The following is a 15,571-nucleotide window of genomic DNA, read 5'->3' as shown; positions in this document are numbered from 1 at the left end:
CAGACTTCTTGTAACTGGATTGAGGTTTCAAGACACATAGATCCTGTTGGATTCAGGAGTTAGGAAACTAAGGAGTATTGGAGACAACTTGACAGGGTCAGGAAAATGGCAGTGAAGCTCACTTTTGCATTCCTCAGTTACCAGTCCTAAGGCAAGAGTCTGATTCTAGAATCCCACCCACTGGGAGTGCCGTGGTCTTCTGATGTCCTCCCTGTGCTGGTCAGTTTAATTCCAGATCAGACTTGCTCAGTCTGCAAGATAAAAAGCCATTGACTATCCAGGAGAGGAGTTTGCAAACTATGGCCCATGGGTCAACACCAGCCAAGTGCCTTTTTTTTTAAAATAAAGTTTTATTGGAATGCAGCCACATCCATTTGTTTATGGATTGTCTGTGGCTGTTTTTGTGTTACAAGCACAAAGCTGAGCAATTGCAACAGGTACTGTATGGCCCATAGAGCCTAAAGTATTCATTATCTGACTCTTTATATGAAAGCTTGGCCAACTGCTGTTCTAGGTCAACTGGGCTGGGGAAATGGGATGGAAGGTGACATCAGGTTCCTAACTTTTCCCTTCTGTAGTTCCAGGAGCTGTTCCCCTAGAATCCATCCAAGGAGGGCCCTTTGAGGAGAAGATCTACATCCAGTGGAAACCTCCCAATGAGACTAATGGAGTCATCACACTCTATGAGGTAAGAAGACCCTTTTGCTGTACCGCTTGGCTTGGCTTTATTTAGTTTACTTCAGCATGAAGTTGGTGAGTTCCTACTGTGTGCAGAGCTCCATTGAGAGCATGAAGGTGAGTGAGAGACACAACTTACAGAGGTTTCTGACAATGTAGTGGGAAGGAAACACAAGGGCATACAGTTGAACTGCTTGATAGCCCCAGTGACAAAGAAAACTGGACATACCACACATTGAAGTGTTTACTAGTCTCTTGAGAAAGGAGTCAGCACTCAGGGAGGCAGACTGTCCCAGCAGAGCCAAGAAAACCCCCACTTGGCAAACAGTAGTGACAGTTCACTTTGTCTGGAAAACCACAGTGCTCACATGATGTTCATCCTACACCTGTCGGTTTCTGCGCTTCAGGAATAATCCTAGTGTCATTCTCTACCCTGGGGCTGCATGATTCTTGAGCCTTAATATCGCTCTGCAGCTACAGCATACTTTATTGCTGCTTGGGTGATGGTGTCCGAAAGCCCCCTCCCAGCATTAGCAGGGCCTTATCATGTCAGAGGTGGAGCAGAACCTCCTCTGGCAGGAAGGTACCCATCAAGCCAACATGACGTGGTTTCCTGAAAACTTTCAAACCTAGAACAAAGTGTGTAGGGGTCCACTGCAAAACCAACACAAACAATAAAACTTCAATAAGGCGGATGGAGCTGAATTCTAGTACTGACATGCGGTCACGGTTGACTCTCCTCCCACCCCGCATATTCGGAGACCCCCGGAGACTGTGGCATGGGCTGCAGTGGAGAGCTCAGCAGTGCAGAGGTGCAGAGGGAAGAGTGGAAGCCAGAGCTGCAGAGATGGAGCCCAGCATGCTGGCCGTGCCTCCACGGTCTCACATGACTTCCGACAGTTCTTTCTCTCTCCAGGCCTGCTTCCTCCCCTGCAAAATGGGAGTGGTGATGGCTGCTTTAGGAGGGTTCCTCTAGAGGGTCTGAGGTGGGAAAGGTTCCAAGCATCCCCAGGCTGAAATGTACTGCAGACACCGAGGGCTCACGCAGGAAGGTACTGAGAGGTATTGAGGTGTCCTGAGAGTGAACTGGGGAAGAATATCCCTACGTAAGGGAGGGAAGTTAGAGTATTGGTGAGGGAGAAATATTTAGGTGAATTTGATGGACACAAGAGCTCTCTAGAGAGACCTGGAAGGACCTCAGAGCTCTCCAAGAAAGCAGAACACCATCCATCATGTCCAGGTACTGAAGAAAATGCCTTAGCTCACCACATCTAGCATTCCTCAAAAGAAGAGCTGTCTAATGTTCCATCTTGGGACACGTGGTTGGGGAAGCTTCCTTCCTGGGGAACCCACTAGAGGAGGGAGGGACCATATTGACCGTTCCAGAACATGTTCAGTAGTACGTCCCTGGGGAAGAGAGGGACTGGATCCTTAACTGAAACAAAGCCCCATCATTTCAAAGCTACCTGTCATTCTTTGTGAAGCAGATGCTGCAGTCACACACACACACACACACACACACACACACACACACACCTCTGAAATAGACATCTACTGTGTGTGGCAACCTGCTCTTTGTAAAGCAGAGGGAAGGGACCCAGAACTTAGGGAGTTAAGTTGCTTGGTACTATTACGTAAATGGCTCTCTATGCCAGATGTTCACGATTTTTGGAATTCACAGGCCAGTAACATTTCAAAAGGTTTGGAGGACCAACATACAGTTCTTTACCATTTTTTATTAACATCATTTCATAAAAGACATCATTTCAAAAATACAGAAAGGACATAATTTAAGAATAAAAGGCAGTCCTTCAAATTGAATAAATTTAGCTTTATGAATAACTCATGAGTCTCCTTATTTTCTCTCTTTTTGCCTTGAATTGAGGACAAGTTTGTCCTGAAAAGGCCCTAGTCCTTGTGCCTAGCTGCACTTGGAAACCACTGGGCTGGGTCATGTGGCAGGTGGAGTCCTAGCCCTGCACAGACCGACTTCTGCCTTGGGAGCAGTATACTTCTTCCTCTAATGGGATGTACACTGGGCTGGGCTGGGAAACCCACTCATGCCGTTCTATGAGGAGAAGAGAGGAATAGATGGAGAGAGAGCAAGGGAGCAAGCCCAGCTGTGAAGGGCATGCCCTGTTTGAGCAGCAGCTCCTTGAAGTTGAGGGCTCATTGTATGGCACACTCTCTGGAGCTCTGGGCACCAAGGTGGGCACAGATTGGGGGAGTGTTCCCTTCTTTTCACTGGTGTGTGAGCCCCGAACCTTGTACATTTTCAAAGACCAGTCATGGGGGATGCTGGCATTTCTGGGATGGACTGTCTTGGACAGAGCTCTGGCAAGACATCTTCAGATAGATTTTTGGCTGCTCTCTGGGCTGTGATTACAGAGAGCCAGAGACGGAAGGCTGTAGCTGTGTGACTTGTTTGTGAGCTCTGGGGGGTCATCTTCTGGGAGTATGCTAAGCTTCTTGGATGTTGCTGTGAAGGGAGCCAGGGAGGTTGTGGGCTGAGGTCATTGTATTTTGAGCATAAATGTGGCTGTGACCATGTGCTTCACAAGCTAGTAGGGCCTCAGAAGGTAAGAAGGCTGGCTTTTGAAGTCCAACAGCCTAGTTCTCAACCCTAGCTCTGCCACTTGTTTGCTGTGTAACTGTGGGCACCTCAAGTAGCCTCCCATTTATATTGATTTATAAACATCTATTTCTGTTTAATGCTGTATTTGGCATTTAGAAATAGCATCAGTAAATGTTAGCTCTCACAGTACATAAAGATAAGGAAATTGAAACTCAGGTCAAGTATGGAGACCAAGCTCATAGAGCTGAGGTGGCAAATTTGTGGGTCCTGAATTCAAGTGTGGTTGCCTTGCCCCTTACTCGGTGTGGTCCATGGACCGGCAGCATTGGCATTACTGGGAACTGGTTAGAAACACGGCATCTCAGGCCCCACCAGACCTCCTAAATCAGAGTCTCCATGTTAGCAAGATTCCTGGGTGGTTCACATGGGCATGAAACTTGGATAAGCAGTGGTCTAGACCACACCACTCTTTAGAAAATTTCAGCAACTGGTAAGAGACTGTCCTCCTGAGCAGAGACACGGGGAGTCCCTTCCACGCTGGGCTCAACCCATTCCTGCTCCAGATCATAAGCAGGAGACCTTGCTTTTAAAGATATTTATAACAGAGTATGTGTTTATGAGGCAATTTCCAAATTTAATTAGATGAAACCAATTTGATTTTTAAAATCAGGTTCTGGTTGTAATTTCTAGAGAGGAACCCATAAATTACAAATCACCCTCTTCTGGTCTCAAATAGTATATTTTGTGACAAAGAAAAATAGGATAACACAAATAGAAGAGAAATCTAGGATTCTCTGTACCTTCCTATATATAATCTTGGACTTGGCAAAGTCAAAAGCCAAGAAAAGGGGCAGTGGATGTAGTAAAGGAGGGTTATGACTATGTGAATATTGTACATATTATTCAGTGCAGTAGGTTCAAGTAAGTTTAAAAAATTAAATTTCCTTCCCCGTGTGTCTAAGTCACAATGTCTGGGTCTATCCTTGGACAGTTCTTCCAAATCTGAGTGGCTTTGATTATGTCTCATTCTGTCTCTTGGCTTAGTCCCCTCTTTGTAATATGAAGGTGCCAGATTATTCCAGGCTTCAACTGGGTAAGAATCAAGAGAAAAATAAATCCATGTCAAACCCATAAAATTAAAGGTTTCTACCTCATTTTGGAGTTGCTCTGCTATTGAAACTTTGCCTGTGGCCAGAGTCTTTGAACACAAAGCAGTGATGACACTTGAAGAAAAACAGCTAATGCAAAGGCCCTGGGGTAGGAATGACTTTGGCATGTTTAACAAATAGGAGGAAGGTCAGAGTGACTAAAGCTTCATAACATGGATGATGATGATGAGACCGTGGGGGAAGTGTGTGGGCAGGGTCAGGTTGTGCAGGGATTCTAGAGTTTGTGCTTTATCCTTAGAGAAATAGAAAGCCCTAGGAGAATTTTAAGTAGAGGAATGAAAGAATCAGATTTATATTTTTTAAAAGATCACCCGGCTTTTATGTGGCTAATGGGCTGTGGATACACAGGCATCTTGGAGACATCTGGAAAATGTGCCAGAGGCAAGGACATTTCCATTACCTATGATGCTGCAATGAGGGCTCAGCTCTTTACTGGAAGATCTTGTACCCAGGTGGAAGATGCAAAAGCTTTGTCACATCTGCCTCTTTCCTGCTGCTAAACTGGTCTTTGATGCCTTTCTTTCAGTCAGGAGTTCTTATTTAGATGCACTCCCTAGAGCCATGGACCATGAGACCCTGGACCTCCCTTCCCTAAGGAACGGGAGTCTAGCCCTGTCCCTAATGCCCCTCTGAGGCTGTGAAATGGTCTCATTCTCCAGCAGTTATGACCTCTCTCCCTGCCCACCGAAGTGGGAGCTCACAGTGCTCATCGGAGCCCACCGAAGCCAGCCTCACCTTCACTGTGACAGGAGGCATTAGGGTGAATTAGACTCTGGCCTACAGATCCTCGGGGATTTGTACTTTAGTGGGCCATACAGAGTGCACCTCTGTGATCGGTTTCCTAACAGAGTGACACATAGTGCCCAGGGTTGCGTAATGTCAGAGGCCTCATCTCCACAAACCAACACATCAACATCAGACATGCAGAATCTCAGGCCCCAGCCCAGACCCACTGAATCGGAGTCTGTGTTTTAACAAGATCTCCCGATGATGCATGTGCATATACAAGTGTGAGAAGCACTGGCCTAAGACATCTTACACGTTCACAGCTTGGACCCAGGAAGTTCTGCCTGATAAAAACACTGTAGGCCTTGAAGGAATAATCCTTCTGTGTGGCCACTGAATGGAACGGAGTAATATCCCTGCTCACATGGGATCCGAGGGCTGAGTAGCTTCACCAGGGATGTGGACATCAAGCCATTCCCCTAGACTCTTCCAGAGCCCTGCTTGGGTTTGAACGAGATAGCAGGGTTCCCCTGTCCAGGGCCTGCATGTGAAGATTGGCATGGTCTCTCCTGCTCTGACTTCGCTCTTGTAAACAACACAACTCACGCAAAACAGACCATTGCAACTGCAGGCGGGTGCTTGCAGCCAGAATAGGGTCACAGAGGAAACAATCCAGCCAGTTGTTTAAAAACTCTTCAATAAAATCATTCAGCGGCAAGCTGTTCGGAGTTCATGAAAAACAGTAATCAATACGCGTTTCAATTCAATTAATTGTTCTCGTCTCTGTCCAAAAATAAAAATCACACAGTGTGAGGGAATTGGGCCAGAAGATGTTACACTAGCAACTGGGTTAACGAAGTGTGAAAATATTTAAAATTCAGACACGTGAAGCTTCCCAGTAAGCCTTGCTGTGGAGCACTCAGAATCACCAAGTTTCTAATTACAGTGTATAAATCTGAGAAGCTTAAAGGGAATGAGAGGACCCTAATGAGGCAGGAATGGGTGTCTTGATTATGCTAGAGTTGATTGACATTTATCTTGCAAGCTATTCTAGGTGCCTGGCGTTCAGTTAAATAAAACACAGACTTTGCCTCAATAAAACAAGGCGGCATTCCCGTGTGGGAGCGCTTTGAAAAGTACGATAGGTCAGAGGGTTGTCAATATTTTTCCAGCATACAGATGGCTGGATTTGATCTGAGCAAAAAGCAGGGGCCCCAGAAATGCACATTCCATCATAGCGCATTACAGTAAGGCTGAGATTGGGAGGGATTCTGCCTGGGATTGGAGCAGGCACACAGGGATGGAGAGAGGGGGCGACTGTGGGCATGGGCTTCTGAGCAAGCTCTCACAGAGGGAGGCCCCTAGGAGGTACTGACTCAGCTTGGATGTTCAGGCACACCTTCCTTCTGTCCTTTGGCTTGGCCACAGTGGCCTCTTAGGGCTCCCTCTTCCCCAGACACACACATGGCTCTGGTCCACAGAGAGACAGTGGGGGGCGATGGAATGTGGTCCTCATGAGCTGGAGGTGGTATAGGAGGAAGTGACTAACACAGCCCAAAGCAAGAATTTTCATAATTCAGGCTGGATCTACGTTAATTAAGATACACAATTTGCATAATGCGGGCGGTTATTGGGTATAACTTGAGCCAGGCTCTAACTAGGAAAAAAAAGCTCTTCTTTCTTTTGAATTAAGCCAGATATGTGGGAATCATTCATTCCTCCCCACCTGCCACACATCTCATGCTCTAGTAAGTTTGATTGCTCCTCCTGCCAAAATAGACACAGGTTAGGTTGCGTGGCCCCATCTCTACCACCACCCTGCTCTGAGCAGTCACCCAATGCCTGGATCATTTGAGGACCTCCCTACCCATCCCCTAACCCCCACTCACACTATTCCACTGCACGCTTTGGCCAGACAGAACATCTTAAAGGTAAATCCGATCACATACCTTTCCTGCTTTGGCTTGGTTTTAACTTTGAGCCCTGAATGGTCTGGCCCCTGCCTGCCTGCCTGTCTCTAATGTCATCCCCAGCCCCTCTTCCCCTTGCTTCTGTGTACCAGCCCCCCTGGCCTTCTGTGATTTTCTCAATCCCACCAAGTTCTCTCCAGCTCATGTGGCTTTGCAAATGTCATTTCTTCTGCCTGTAGCAGTAGTCACGATATAGTTCTCACGACTGGCTCCTTCCTCTTATTCACCTCCAAGAGACGGGTTCCCTCTCCTGTCCACTTCATCCAGCAACTTGCTTCTTTCTTCCCTACAATTTTCAGTCTGAACTCATGTTGTTTGTGTGCTTTAGTGTCATCTGTGGGACCTTTAGGCTCATAAGAGGGTGGGCCACGTGATGGTTATTTGATGTGTCACTGTGGCTGAGCCGAGGTGCCCGGATATGAGGTCAAACATTATTCTGGATATTTTTGTGAGGGTGTTTTTGGAGAAGATTAACATTTAAGTCAATGGACTTTGAGTAAAGCAGATGGCTTCCACAGTGTTTGTGGGCCTCATCCAGTCTGTCAAAGATCTGAATGGAACAAAAAACTGAGCATTCCTGAGCAAGATGGAACTCTGCCTGCAGATGACCTTCAGAATTGAACTGTGTCAATGGCTCGTCCCTTGTTCTCCAGCCTGGGAGCCTTTGGTCTTGCACTGATGATGGCCATGTATGTTTTTGCTTTTCATTGTACATTCAGGACCTAAAACAGAAGTTTGCACATAGTGTGTGCTCAATAAATACTCCTTAGGTGAATGTGTAGATTTGTGCTTTGTCTTTTTTTTTTTTCTTTTTTTTTTTTTTAAAGATTTTATTTATTTATTTGAGAGAGAGAATGAGAGAGAGCACATGAGAGGGGGGAGGGTCAGAGGGAGAAGCAGACTCCCTGAGGGAGCCCGATGTGGGACTCCGTCCGGGGACTCCAGGATCATGACCTGAGCTGAAGGCAGTCGCTTAACCAACTGAGCCACCCAGGCGCCCCGATTTGTGCTTTGTCTTAACAAGGGGTAATGGTGAAAGTTTTATCTAACAGATTTAGTGGTTTCAAGCTTGGCTGAAGTTTAGAATCGTATCTTGAGAGCCCCAAAACATAAATAAATAGGTAGGCAGATACATAAATGGATAGATGGAAGATAGATGGATGCCTGGGTCTCACTGCAGTCCAAATAAATCCGAATCTCTGGGGAAGAGTCTTTATCCGTGTGGGTTTTTTTTTTTTTTTTTTTTTAAGTTCCTCAGGAAATTCTAATGTACATTCAGGGTTGGGGAAAAATACTGCATAAAATGAATCCAATAAATTCACCCTGATATGTTTTCCTAGCCAAATACCAGCTAAATAAACACAGTCTTGACTCTGGCCTTCCCTTGTCTTCATTTGACTCTGCCAGAATCCAACATTACCTAATGTTATAGTATAGCTAACTCATCCATAAACGGACAGGTGCTAGGTAGTAATTATCCTAAGGCTCAAATTCCAGAAGTGCTGTGGCCTTTTTTCCTCACGGTTGCTAAATAGCTTGTGGAGTAACTGAAGGCACACAGAGCCGTGCCAGTATCCTGTTGTGTCTTACCTCTGGCATCTTGCAATTCTGATGCTGGAGCCCAGCACAAACTTTACCCTACGAATATTTTCCCCTCCCCTGTATGGGAGAAATTAGTTCTGTTGTTTATTTGCGAGATTAAAAAAGACATACATACACACAAAACCCAATAGATCTGCCCAAAGGGCTTCTTCTAAATCTTGGGATTTCTGGCACTCAGAGTCTGGAAGGAAAGGAAGTTGTGTTCTGATGTGGGTAAGTTGTATTTATGTAAGTGAGACCATTAGAGCTGCCTGTCATCCACTTGTGGAATATCAGGAATGCCTGTCTATGCGCCTCAGGGTGTTTCTTTTTTCTATTACAACTTGGGTGTTTGTGGAGGAGCCAGGTAACGTGACAGGAGGGGATCGACGGATGTATGGCACTTGTTACCTGAAGAACAGCAAGGTAACAAGAACAGTTCTCCTGGCAGATAGGGAGCCTTTGCAATAAACATTAATCATCGGGTTAGCTGTGAGAAAACAGAAGTTGCTGCATAGAGAATATTCCCTCAGTGTGCACGTGTGGATGAGTATATTGGTCTTGGTGTGTGTGTGTGTGTACGAGCCTGTACGTATGTGAGTTTATGTGGTTGCACACTGGCATGTGTACACACATATGCACTTACGTGTTCATCTGCATGTGTGTGAGACCGTATATGCTCAATGGCATCCTCAGAATTGCTGTTTCTTTGGAGAGTTGGCTGTTGGAGGCACCAGAGACACCAGGGGCTCTGTCTGTCTGCTCCCAGGCTGGAGGAACTCCAGGGCACCTCCTATCCATGCCATAGGAATGTCATGGGAGAAGCTCCCTGCAATTTCCGTAGGCTCACTGCTGTTTCTCATGCCCTTCTGCCATAATTCCTCTCTTAAGGAAAATTTTGAATTAAAAAAAAGATCCACAGGTTAAACCTGAATCCCTGGCATTTGCCGTTGTCCTCGGGGAGTGGAGGGAAGGAAATGACAAGGTAGTTCTGCATTTGGCACAGCCGGGCTCTCCTTCATGTTCCTTACGTGGCAGGGAACCTGGGTTTTGATGTGCTGTGCACCCAGAGGACCGTGTAGAGAAACAGCTGTACACACAGCCACGTAGCCAGAGATGGAACCCTCTCTTTGGCTACATGGTCCTTTCAATAAGCTGCGCCCAGCGGTGGTGTCTAAGCTGCCAAGTGCCTCTTTAAACATCATAAGCCGTTCTCTTTTCATCTCCGATGTTTTACCTTGTTCCTCCTGTTGGAATTCCACCCGGACTGGGCAGTGCAGCGTGGCCTGCTGCTTTTAACTGGCTGCCTCTTCCGTTTCTGTTGTGGTCAGAGCAGCCCTGTGTTTGGGACCCAAATGAAGGGTGATTGCAATTCTCGTCTATCATAAGGACATCGGAGGTTTCTTTCTGGAATCTCTGGAGGCTGGAATTCAAATCTGTGATTCAGAGATTATTCTTTCATTGACCTCAGGAGCTAGCCAGTGGCTCTCCTCCCCTCACTCTGAGCTAAGGTCCCCTTTTCTGCGACTACTACTTCTTCACGCTCGATTAAGAGAAAAGTAGTTCCTTAAAACTTAACACCCAAGAGCCTTGGCCTACATCGTGATGGACTCAATACATGCATACATACATCCAGCAGGCACACATACATGCATACGTATGTACAGCACACACACATACATGCATGCAAACAAGCACACATACACACATACAGGCTGGGTCACCTTCAGAGCCCTTCAGAATGTAGGTCATAACAATGGTTATTGCCTTCTTGGTCTTCTTTTTATTTTATGTATATTTTTAGCATGTCCATGTCATTTCAAGCCAATAATAAATTATGCAATTAGGAAATTTAAAACTGACTTTTAGTTTGCCATGGTCAAGTAATAAATTTCAGTGAGTCCCTTTCCCTACCTGGGCCTTGGCTTTTATATCCAAGACCTGGGAGAATTGGACCAGATAGCTTCAAAGGATCCTTCCTGTTCTGGCCTACCACTTGGGCCCCCAAAATTGAATTATTTGTACTCCTAGTTTCATGAAACACTTTCCTCACTGGTCTGTGCATGACCCTCATTTGTACTTACTCTTTATTTCATTTTTGTAATAACGTACCAGCTACCGAGGCAACCAGGATTTTGACAGTATCTTGTATCTACTTATGAGCTACTTTCATTTCAACCTCCTGACTCCCCCTGCTATCCTGAATCCTGTATATAATTCCTTTTTATATACCTTTACTACTTGTATGCATTTCTTAAAGGCATATTATTTTGCTTTATTAGTGTCTTAACTTTAAGTTAAGTTATAAGTTGTATATAATCTTTTGAAACATTTCAACTCCATATTATGTTGCTTCCAGTCATCCCTATTGATGAGTGTAGCCTAGCACATTCATCCTGACTGCCATATAATATTCCATTGTGTGAAGATATTACAATGCATTTATCCATTAGTCTTTGATAGGCATTTGGGATTGCTTCCAGGATGTTGCCTTTGTCAACAGTGGTGATGAGCATCCTTGTGCATATCTCCTATTGTATATGTGTAAGGTTTTCTCTTGAGTTTATATCCAAACTAGTCTCACCAGCTTATACTTATGCCAACAAAGGATAGGCACTCCTATGATTCCAAATCCTCTCCGGTATTTGGTATTGTCAGGGTTATTAATTTTGGCCAGTTAAATAGGTATAAAATGGCATCTCATTGTTGTATTGCTCTGTATTCCCTGGATTATTAAGAAGGTTGAGCATATTTTTGTATATTTGTTACTCATTTGCATTTCCTTTTCTGTGGGGTACCTATTCATATTTCTTGCCCATTTCTTACTGGATTACCTGTTTTATTATTGATATGTAGTAGTCCTTTATATATTTTTGATACTGTTTTGTCAGTTACATATGTGACTTGCCATTTTTTGCTTCTTGTAAATTATCTTTTGATAACAAAAGCCCTTAATTATATAATATGGCCAATTTTATCAGTCTTGGCATATTTAGTTAGCACATTCTGTGTCCTTCAAAAGCTTTTCACGAAACCAAGGTGACAAAGATGATTCCCTATATTCCTACTAACAGGTGTATGGTTTTTCTCTCTGAATTTGAGTCTCTGATCTATCTGCAGTTAATTTTTGTGTATGGTGTGAGATGGGGTGCAAAATTCATTTTTTTCCGTGTAGATAAACACTTTTCCCAGGTCCTTTTGAAAATCTCCCCTCTTTTTCCTTGATCCACCCCGCCATATCTGACATAGGCCAGAATTCCTTAAATGCATTAATTTGTTCCTGAGCTCTCTGTTCCATGGGGAACCCACACATTACAACCACACACAGTCATAATTATGATAGTTCTTAATCTTGATCTCTGACAGAGCCCTCTCCTCCTCGTCCTTCTTCAGAAAACTCTTGATTATTCCTGCCCCCTGTGGTAGTTTTAATCAGAATGGCATTGAACATATAGAACATCATGGGTGGTAGTTGACATCTTTACAATGGTAAATCTCTCTATATTTATTTAAGTTTTCTTTATTGTCTTCTAAGGTTTTATTATTTTACCTACAGAGAATAATGCATTTCACATAAAATCAGAACTACTAGCTTAGGTCTCAGAGACCTTGTATCTTGCATTTTCTTTTTCTCTCTTGTCTCACTGACCTTCTTTTATGTCCTCCAAATGCCACATTCCTTCATACCTCAGGCTCCGTGCATACAGAGTTCTCAGCCAACAGAAAGCTCTTCCACCTCCTTTCCCATGACTAATCCATTCTCATATGACAGGAATCAGTATGCATACTACTCCCTCAGAAAGGCCCTTCCTCACAGTCTTACTTAAGTAGGACTCTACCCACTCACTGTTGTTCTCTAGCACTTCCTGTCTGAAAACATGTATCACAATTCATAAGTACTGTGTCTTTATTTATAAATGTGTCTTCCTGTATTTTAAGTGTCATGAAGGCAGGAAACACATCTGTATTACTCACTGCTTGAGAACTCAATGCCGTATGCTGTACCTGGAAAAGAGTAGGCACTGAAAACTTTTTTTTTTTTCTTAATGAATGAAGGTTAGAGAGGTTCTTTTTGATGGCTAGGGTAAAGTGATGGTGGTTAAGAGTAACTCTTCATATCAGTTAACTGACAGATATAACCTGATATGACCATAAAAAATCCTAAGATATCAGACTACATGAGGTTCCAGTGACCAGTGAGTTTACATTGAACACATAGAGCTCCACTTCCAATAGGTCAATTTGTCAAGGTGACGGGTCTTTTTTCCAGCTATATCTCAAGTACCTAAAACAGTACCTTGCATAAAGTTGGCGCTCCATAAATATTTGTTGCATGAATAAAACTGTCCTCCAAACTTCAATCAGAGTGAAGAGAGCATATTTAAATATGGATTTCTTTATGATGGCTTGATTTTTTTTAGAAGAATTTATTCTTTCTTAATGTTAGTGACATTGTAACATTACATGGTGTTGGGGAGATGGAGAGAGGAAAGTAACCCCATTCCCAGGCCCTCACACGCCAACCATTTCACATGGGTTTATTTTTTTTCTAGTCTTTGTGCAATTATATCTCTTGCATGATTATGACCACATTGCAAAATTTGGGTTTTCGCTATGTCAAACATTTTCCAATTTCAGTGTAATCTACTTAACTATCCCATTTAATCACTTTCTGATCCCCTGAGTACAGAGGCTGTATTTTACTTTCTAATCATTCTATTGTGGGGTATGGTGACTGATCTCCCCAGAACGTAAGACAGAATTTTGGGGATATGGTATAAATGAACTGGGATCTTTTTAAACAGCTGGTTAGCAAAGTTTGAATCTCTGCTTTCCTTTTCCTTCTCGGTAGATTTGTCGGTAGCAAGCAGAGACATTCACATGCCTTCCATTGATTGTAGAAATGAGCTCAGAATAATAGCCCTCTTCATTCAATAGGAATGGATCTGAGGGAGGAGATTACAACAGTATGCACACATCTGGATGGAAATCTATAAACCCAAAGTTAGAAGGGGTAGTTCTGTTTTTCCTTCTTGTTTTAAAATTTAAGTCTCCGTTTGCTTATTTCCTAACAAATGGAGGTGAATATGGGGTATGTGTGTGTCCCCACTCCTCCCTAATACCATTCCCATGGTAGACATCAATAATCAATCAGGCCACCCACTTCCCTTGGACCTTAACATGGCCTCAGGACCCCTCCCTCAGAGCACTCTAGGTGGTTGTCCTAATGTCATCTGTGATGCTTAACTGCCCTTTTGTCCTTTCCCACCCTCTGTGTGAGCGTAGCATCTGCAATTCTGGAAGGCAGTTCTTTTTAATGATGGTGCTACTGCTTGGGATATGGTACCTGTGCTGTGACTTCCTTCCAGGGAAGATGCTAGAGGGGTGTAACTTAACACTGGAGTGACTCAGCTAGAGTGTTTTCACAATTCTGACTGAAACACAGGGCCATAGGAGGATGGGAGCATGCATGGTGGTTTCAGGACTGTGTTTGGAACTTCCCTTCAGGACCCTCTATGTATAGTCTGCTTTTTGCAGTCCTCACCAACACATGTATTCTGTAAGATTAGCCTTCCCCCAGCCAATTCTTTTAACAATATTACAGGAAGTTTGGGTATCAGAGAAAAAAAAATCATGTATGATCTCTTCCCCTAGCATAACAGTTATTTTTCCTTGTATTTTATCTTTAATATGCGCACATCTTTTACCTAACTATAACTACATAAAATTTGCTATTGTAATTTTTCATTAAGCATTTTATCACAATTATGATGCTTTTATAGCATCATAGAAACAGCTTATCTTTTATAATGACTGCATAATTTCCCATTGAGTGTATATACCCTAATTTACTTATCCATTCCACTACTGTTTTTCTGTATTTCTGATAACATGGTAATGAACCTAGTGTGCACATGTGGTGTTGTGTGATGGTGGAAAGAGCATGGCCTTTGGATTCAAATCCTGGTTTGAATATTACCTGTTAGATGGAAGACTTTTGGGCAAATTAACGGCTCTGAAATTGAGTTATATTCTTAAACTTTTTTTTTTTAATGCACATGGGAGAAGCAATATTCAAGCCTACAGTTCAGGACTATTGTAAGAATTAGGTGTTTGTCGCTACCCAGTTGTCATTCAGAGTCATGGCTGGCTTTCTTCCTCCTCTATTCCATGTATTTCTGTCTTAGACATTCCCCCACATGAAATTACAGGGTTGAATAGAATGAACACCTTTGCAACTCTTGATACATATTATGAGATTGTTCTCCAAGTATGTGAGATTGCACCAGTGTGAGCATGTGTTTTGAGTCTTGTGCTTTTATGCCAGCCACTCTGAGAAGCAGGCCTTTGGCAGCCCACCAGAGATTTATGTCAGCTTTCATGATCCCCTCAGAGCAGGCTGATGTGTGAAGAGCTCATCACACATGTTGGCACATCCATTTGCACTGTCCAAGGATGTGCCGGAAACACTTTTGCTTCATCAACTCATTGTTCGCTCCCTCTCCCCTTTGCCCTTAAGTAGCAAGTAAAGCGCCTGGCCTCTGACAATCTCCCAAAAGGTCCTGGGGGCCCCACAAGAACTCAGAACTGGGGGACGCAAAGCTAGGTTTTTGTAGGCTCTGCCACCGACCTACTTGGGTACCCCACCAGGCACGCCCTCCCATGGCCTCGATTAGCTAATCTGGGGAAGAGCACTTGGGTGGCCTCGAAGGCTTAACCACTCAAAGTGTGTCCTCTGTCGTCAGCATCATCTGGAAATGTGCCATCTCAGGCTCTACCCCAGATCTGAGTCAGGGTCTGCACTGTTATAAGACCCCAGGTGATTGCCCTGTTTCCTTCACCCCTCCTACAGTGTACATCGTTCCTTTATC

At 44.0% G+C, this 15,571-nt stretch overlaps 1 protein-coding gene across 1 annotated transcript in view; it reads left to right on the top strand.

The window, feature by feature from the left end:
* PTPRT (protein tyrosine phosphatase receptor type T) overlaps nt 1-15,571 on the top strand; it is a 753,869-nt gene that overhangs the window by 345,629 nt on the left and 392,669 nt on the right. The window contains exon 7 of the mRNA XM_035006339.1: nt 579-688. Within this exon, the coding sequence (XP_034862230.1) occupies nt 579-688 (110 nt within the window). The remainder of the gene's footprint in view (nt 1-578; nt 689-15,571) is intronic.

The sequence above is a fragment of the Mirounga leonina genome, unplaced genomic scaffold, assembly GCF_011800145.1.
Source record: "Mirounga leonina isolate KUSES-001 unplaced genomic scaffold, KU_Mleo_1.0 Mir_150, whole genome shotgun sequence".
Lineage (NCBI taxonomy): Eukaryota > Metazoa > Chordata > Mammalia > Carnivora > Phocidae > Mirounga > Mirounga leonina.
The sequence above is the reverse complement of the archived record's forward strand: the minus strand, read 5'-3'. Positions and strand labels throughout refer to the sequence as shown.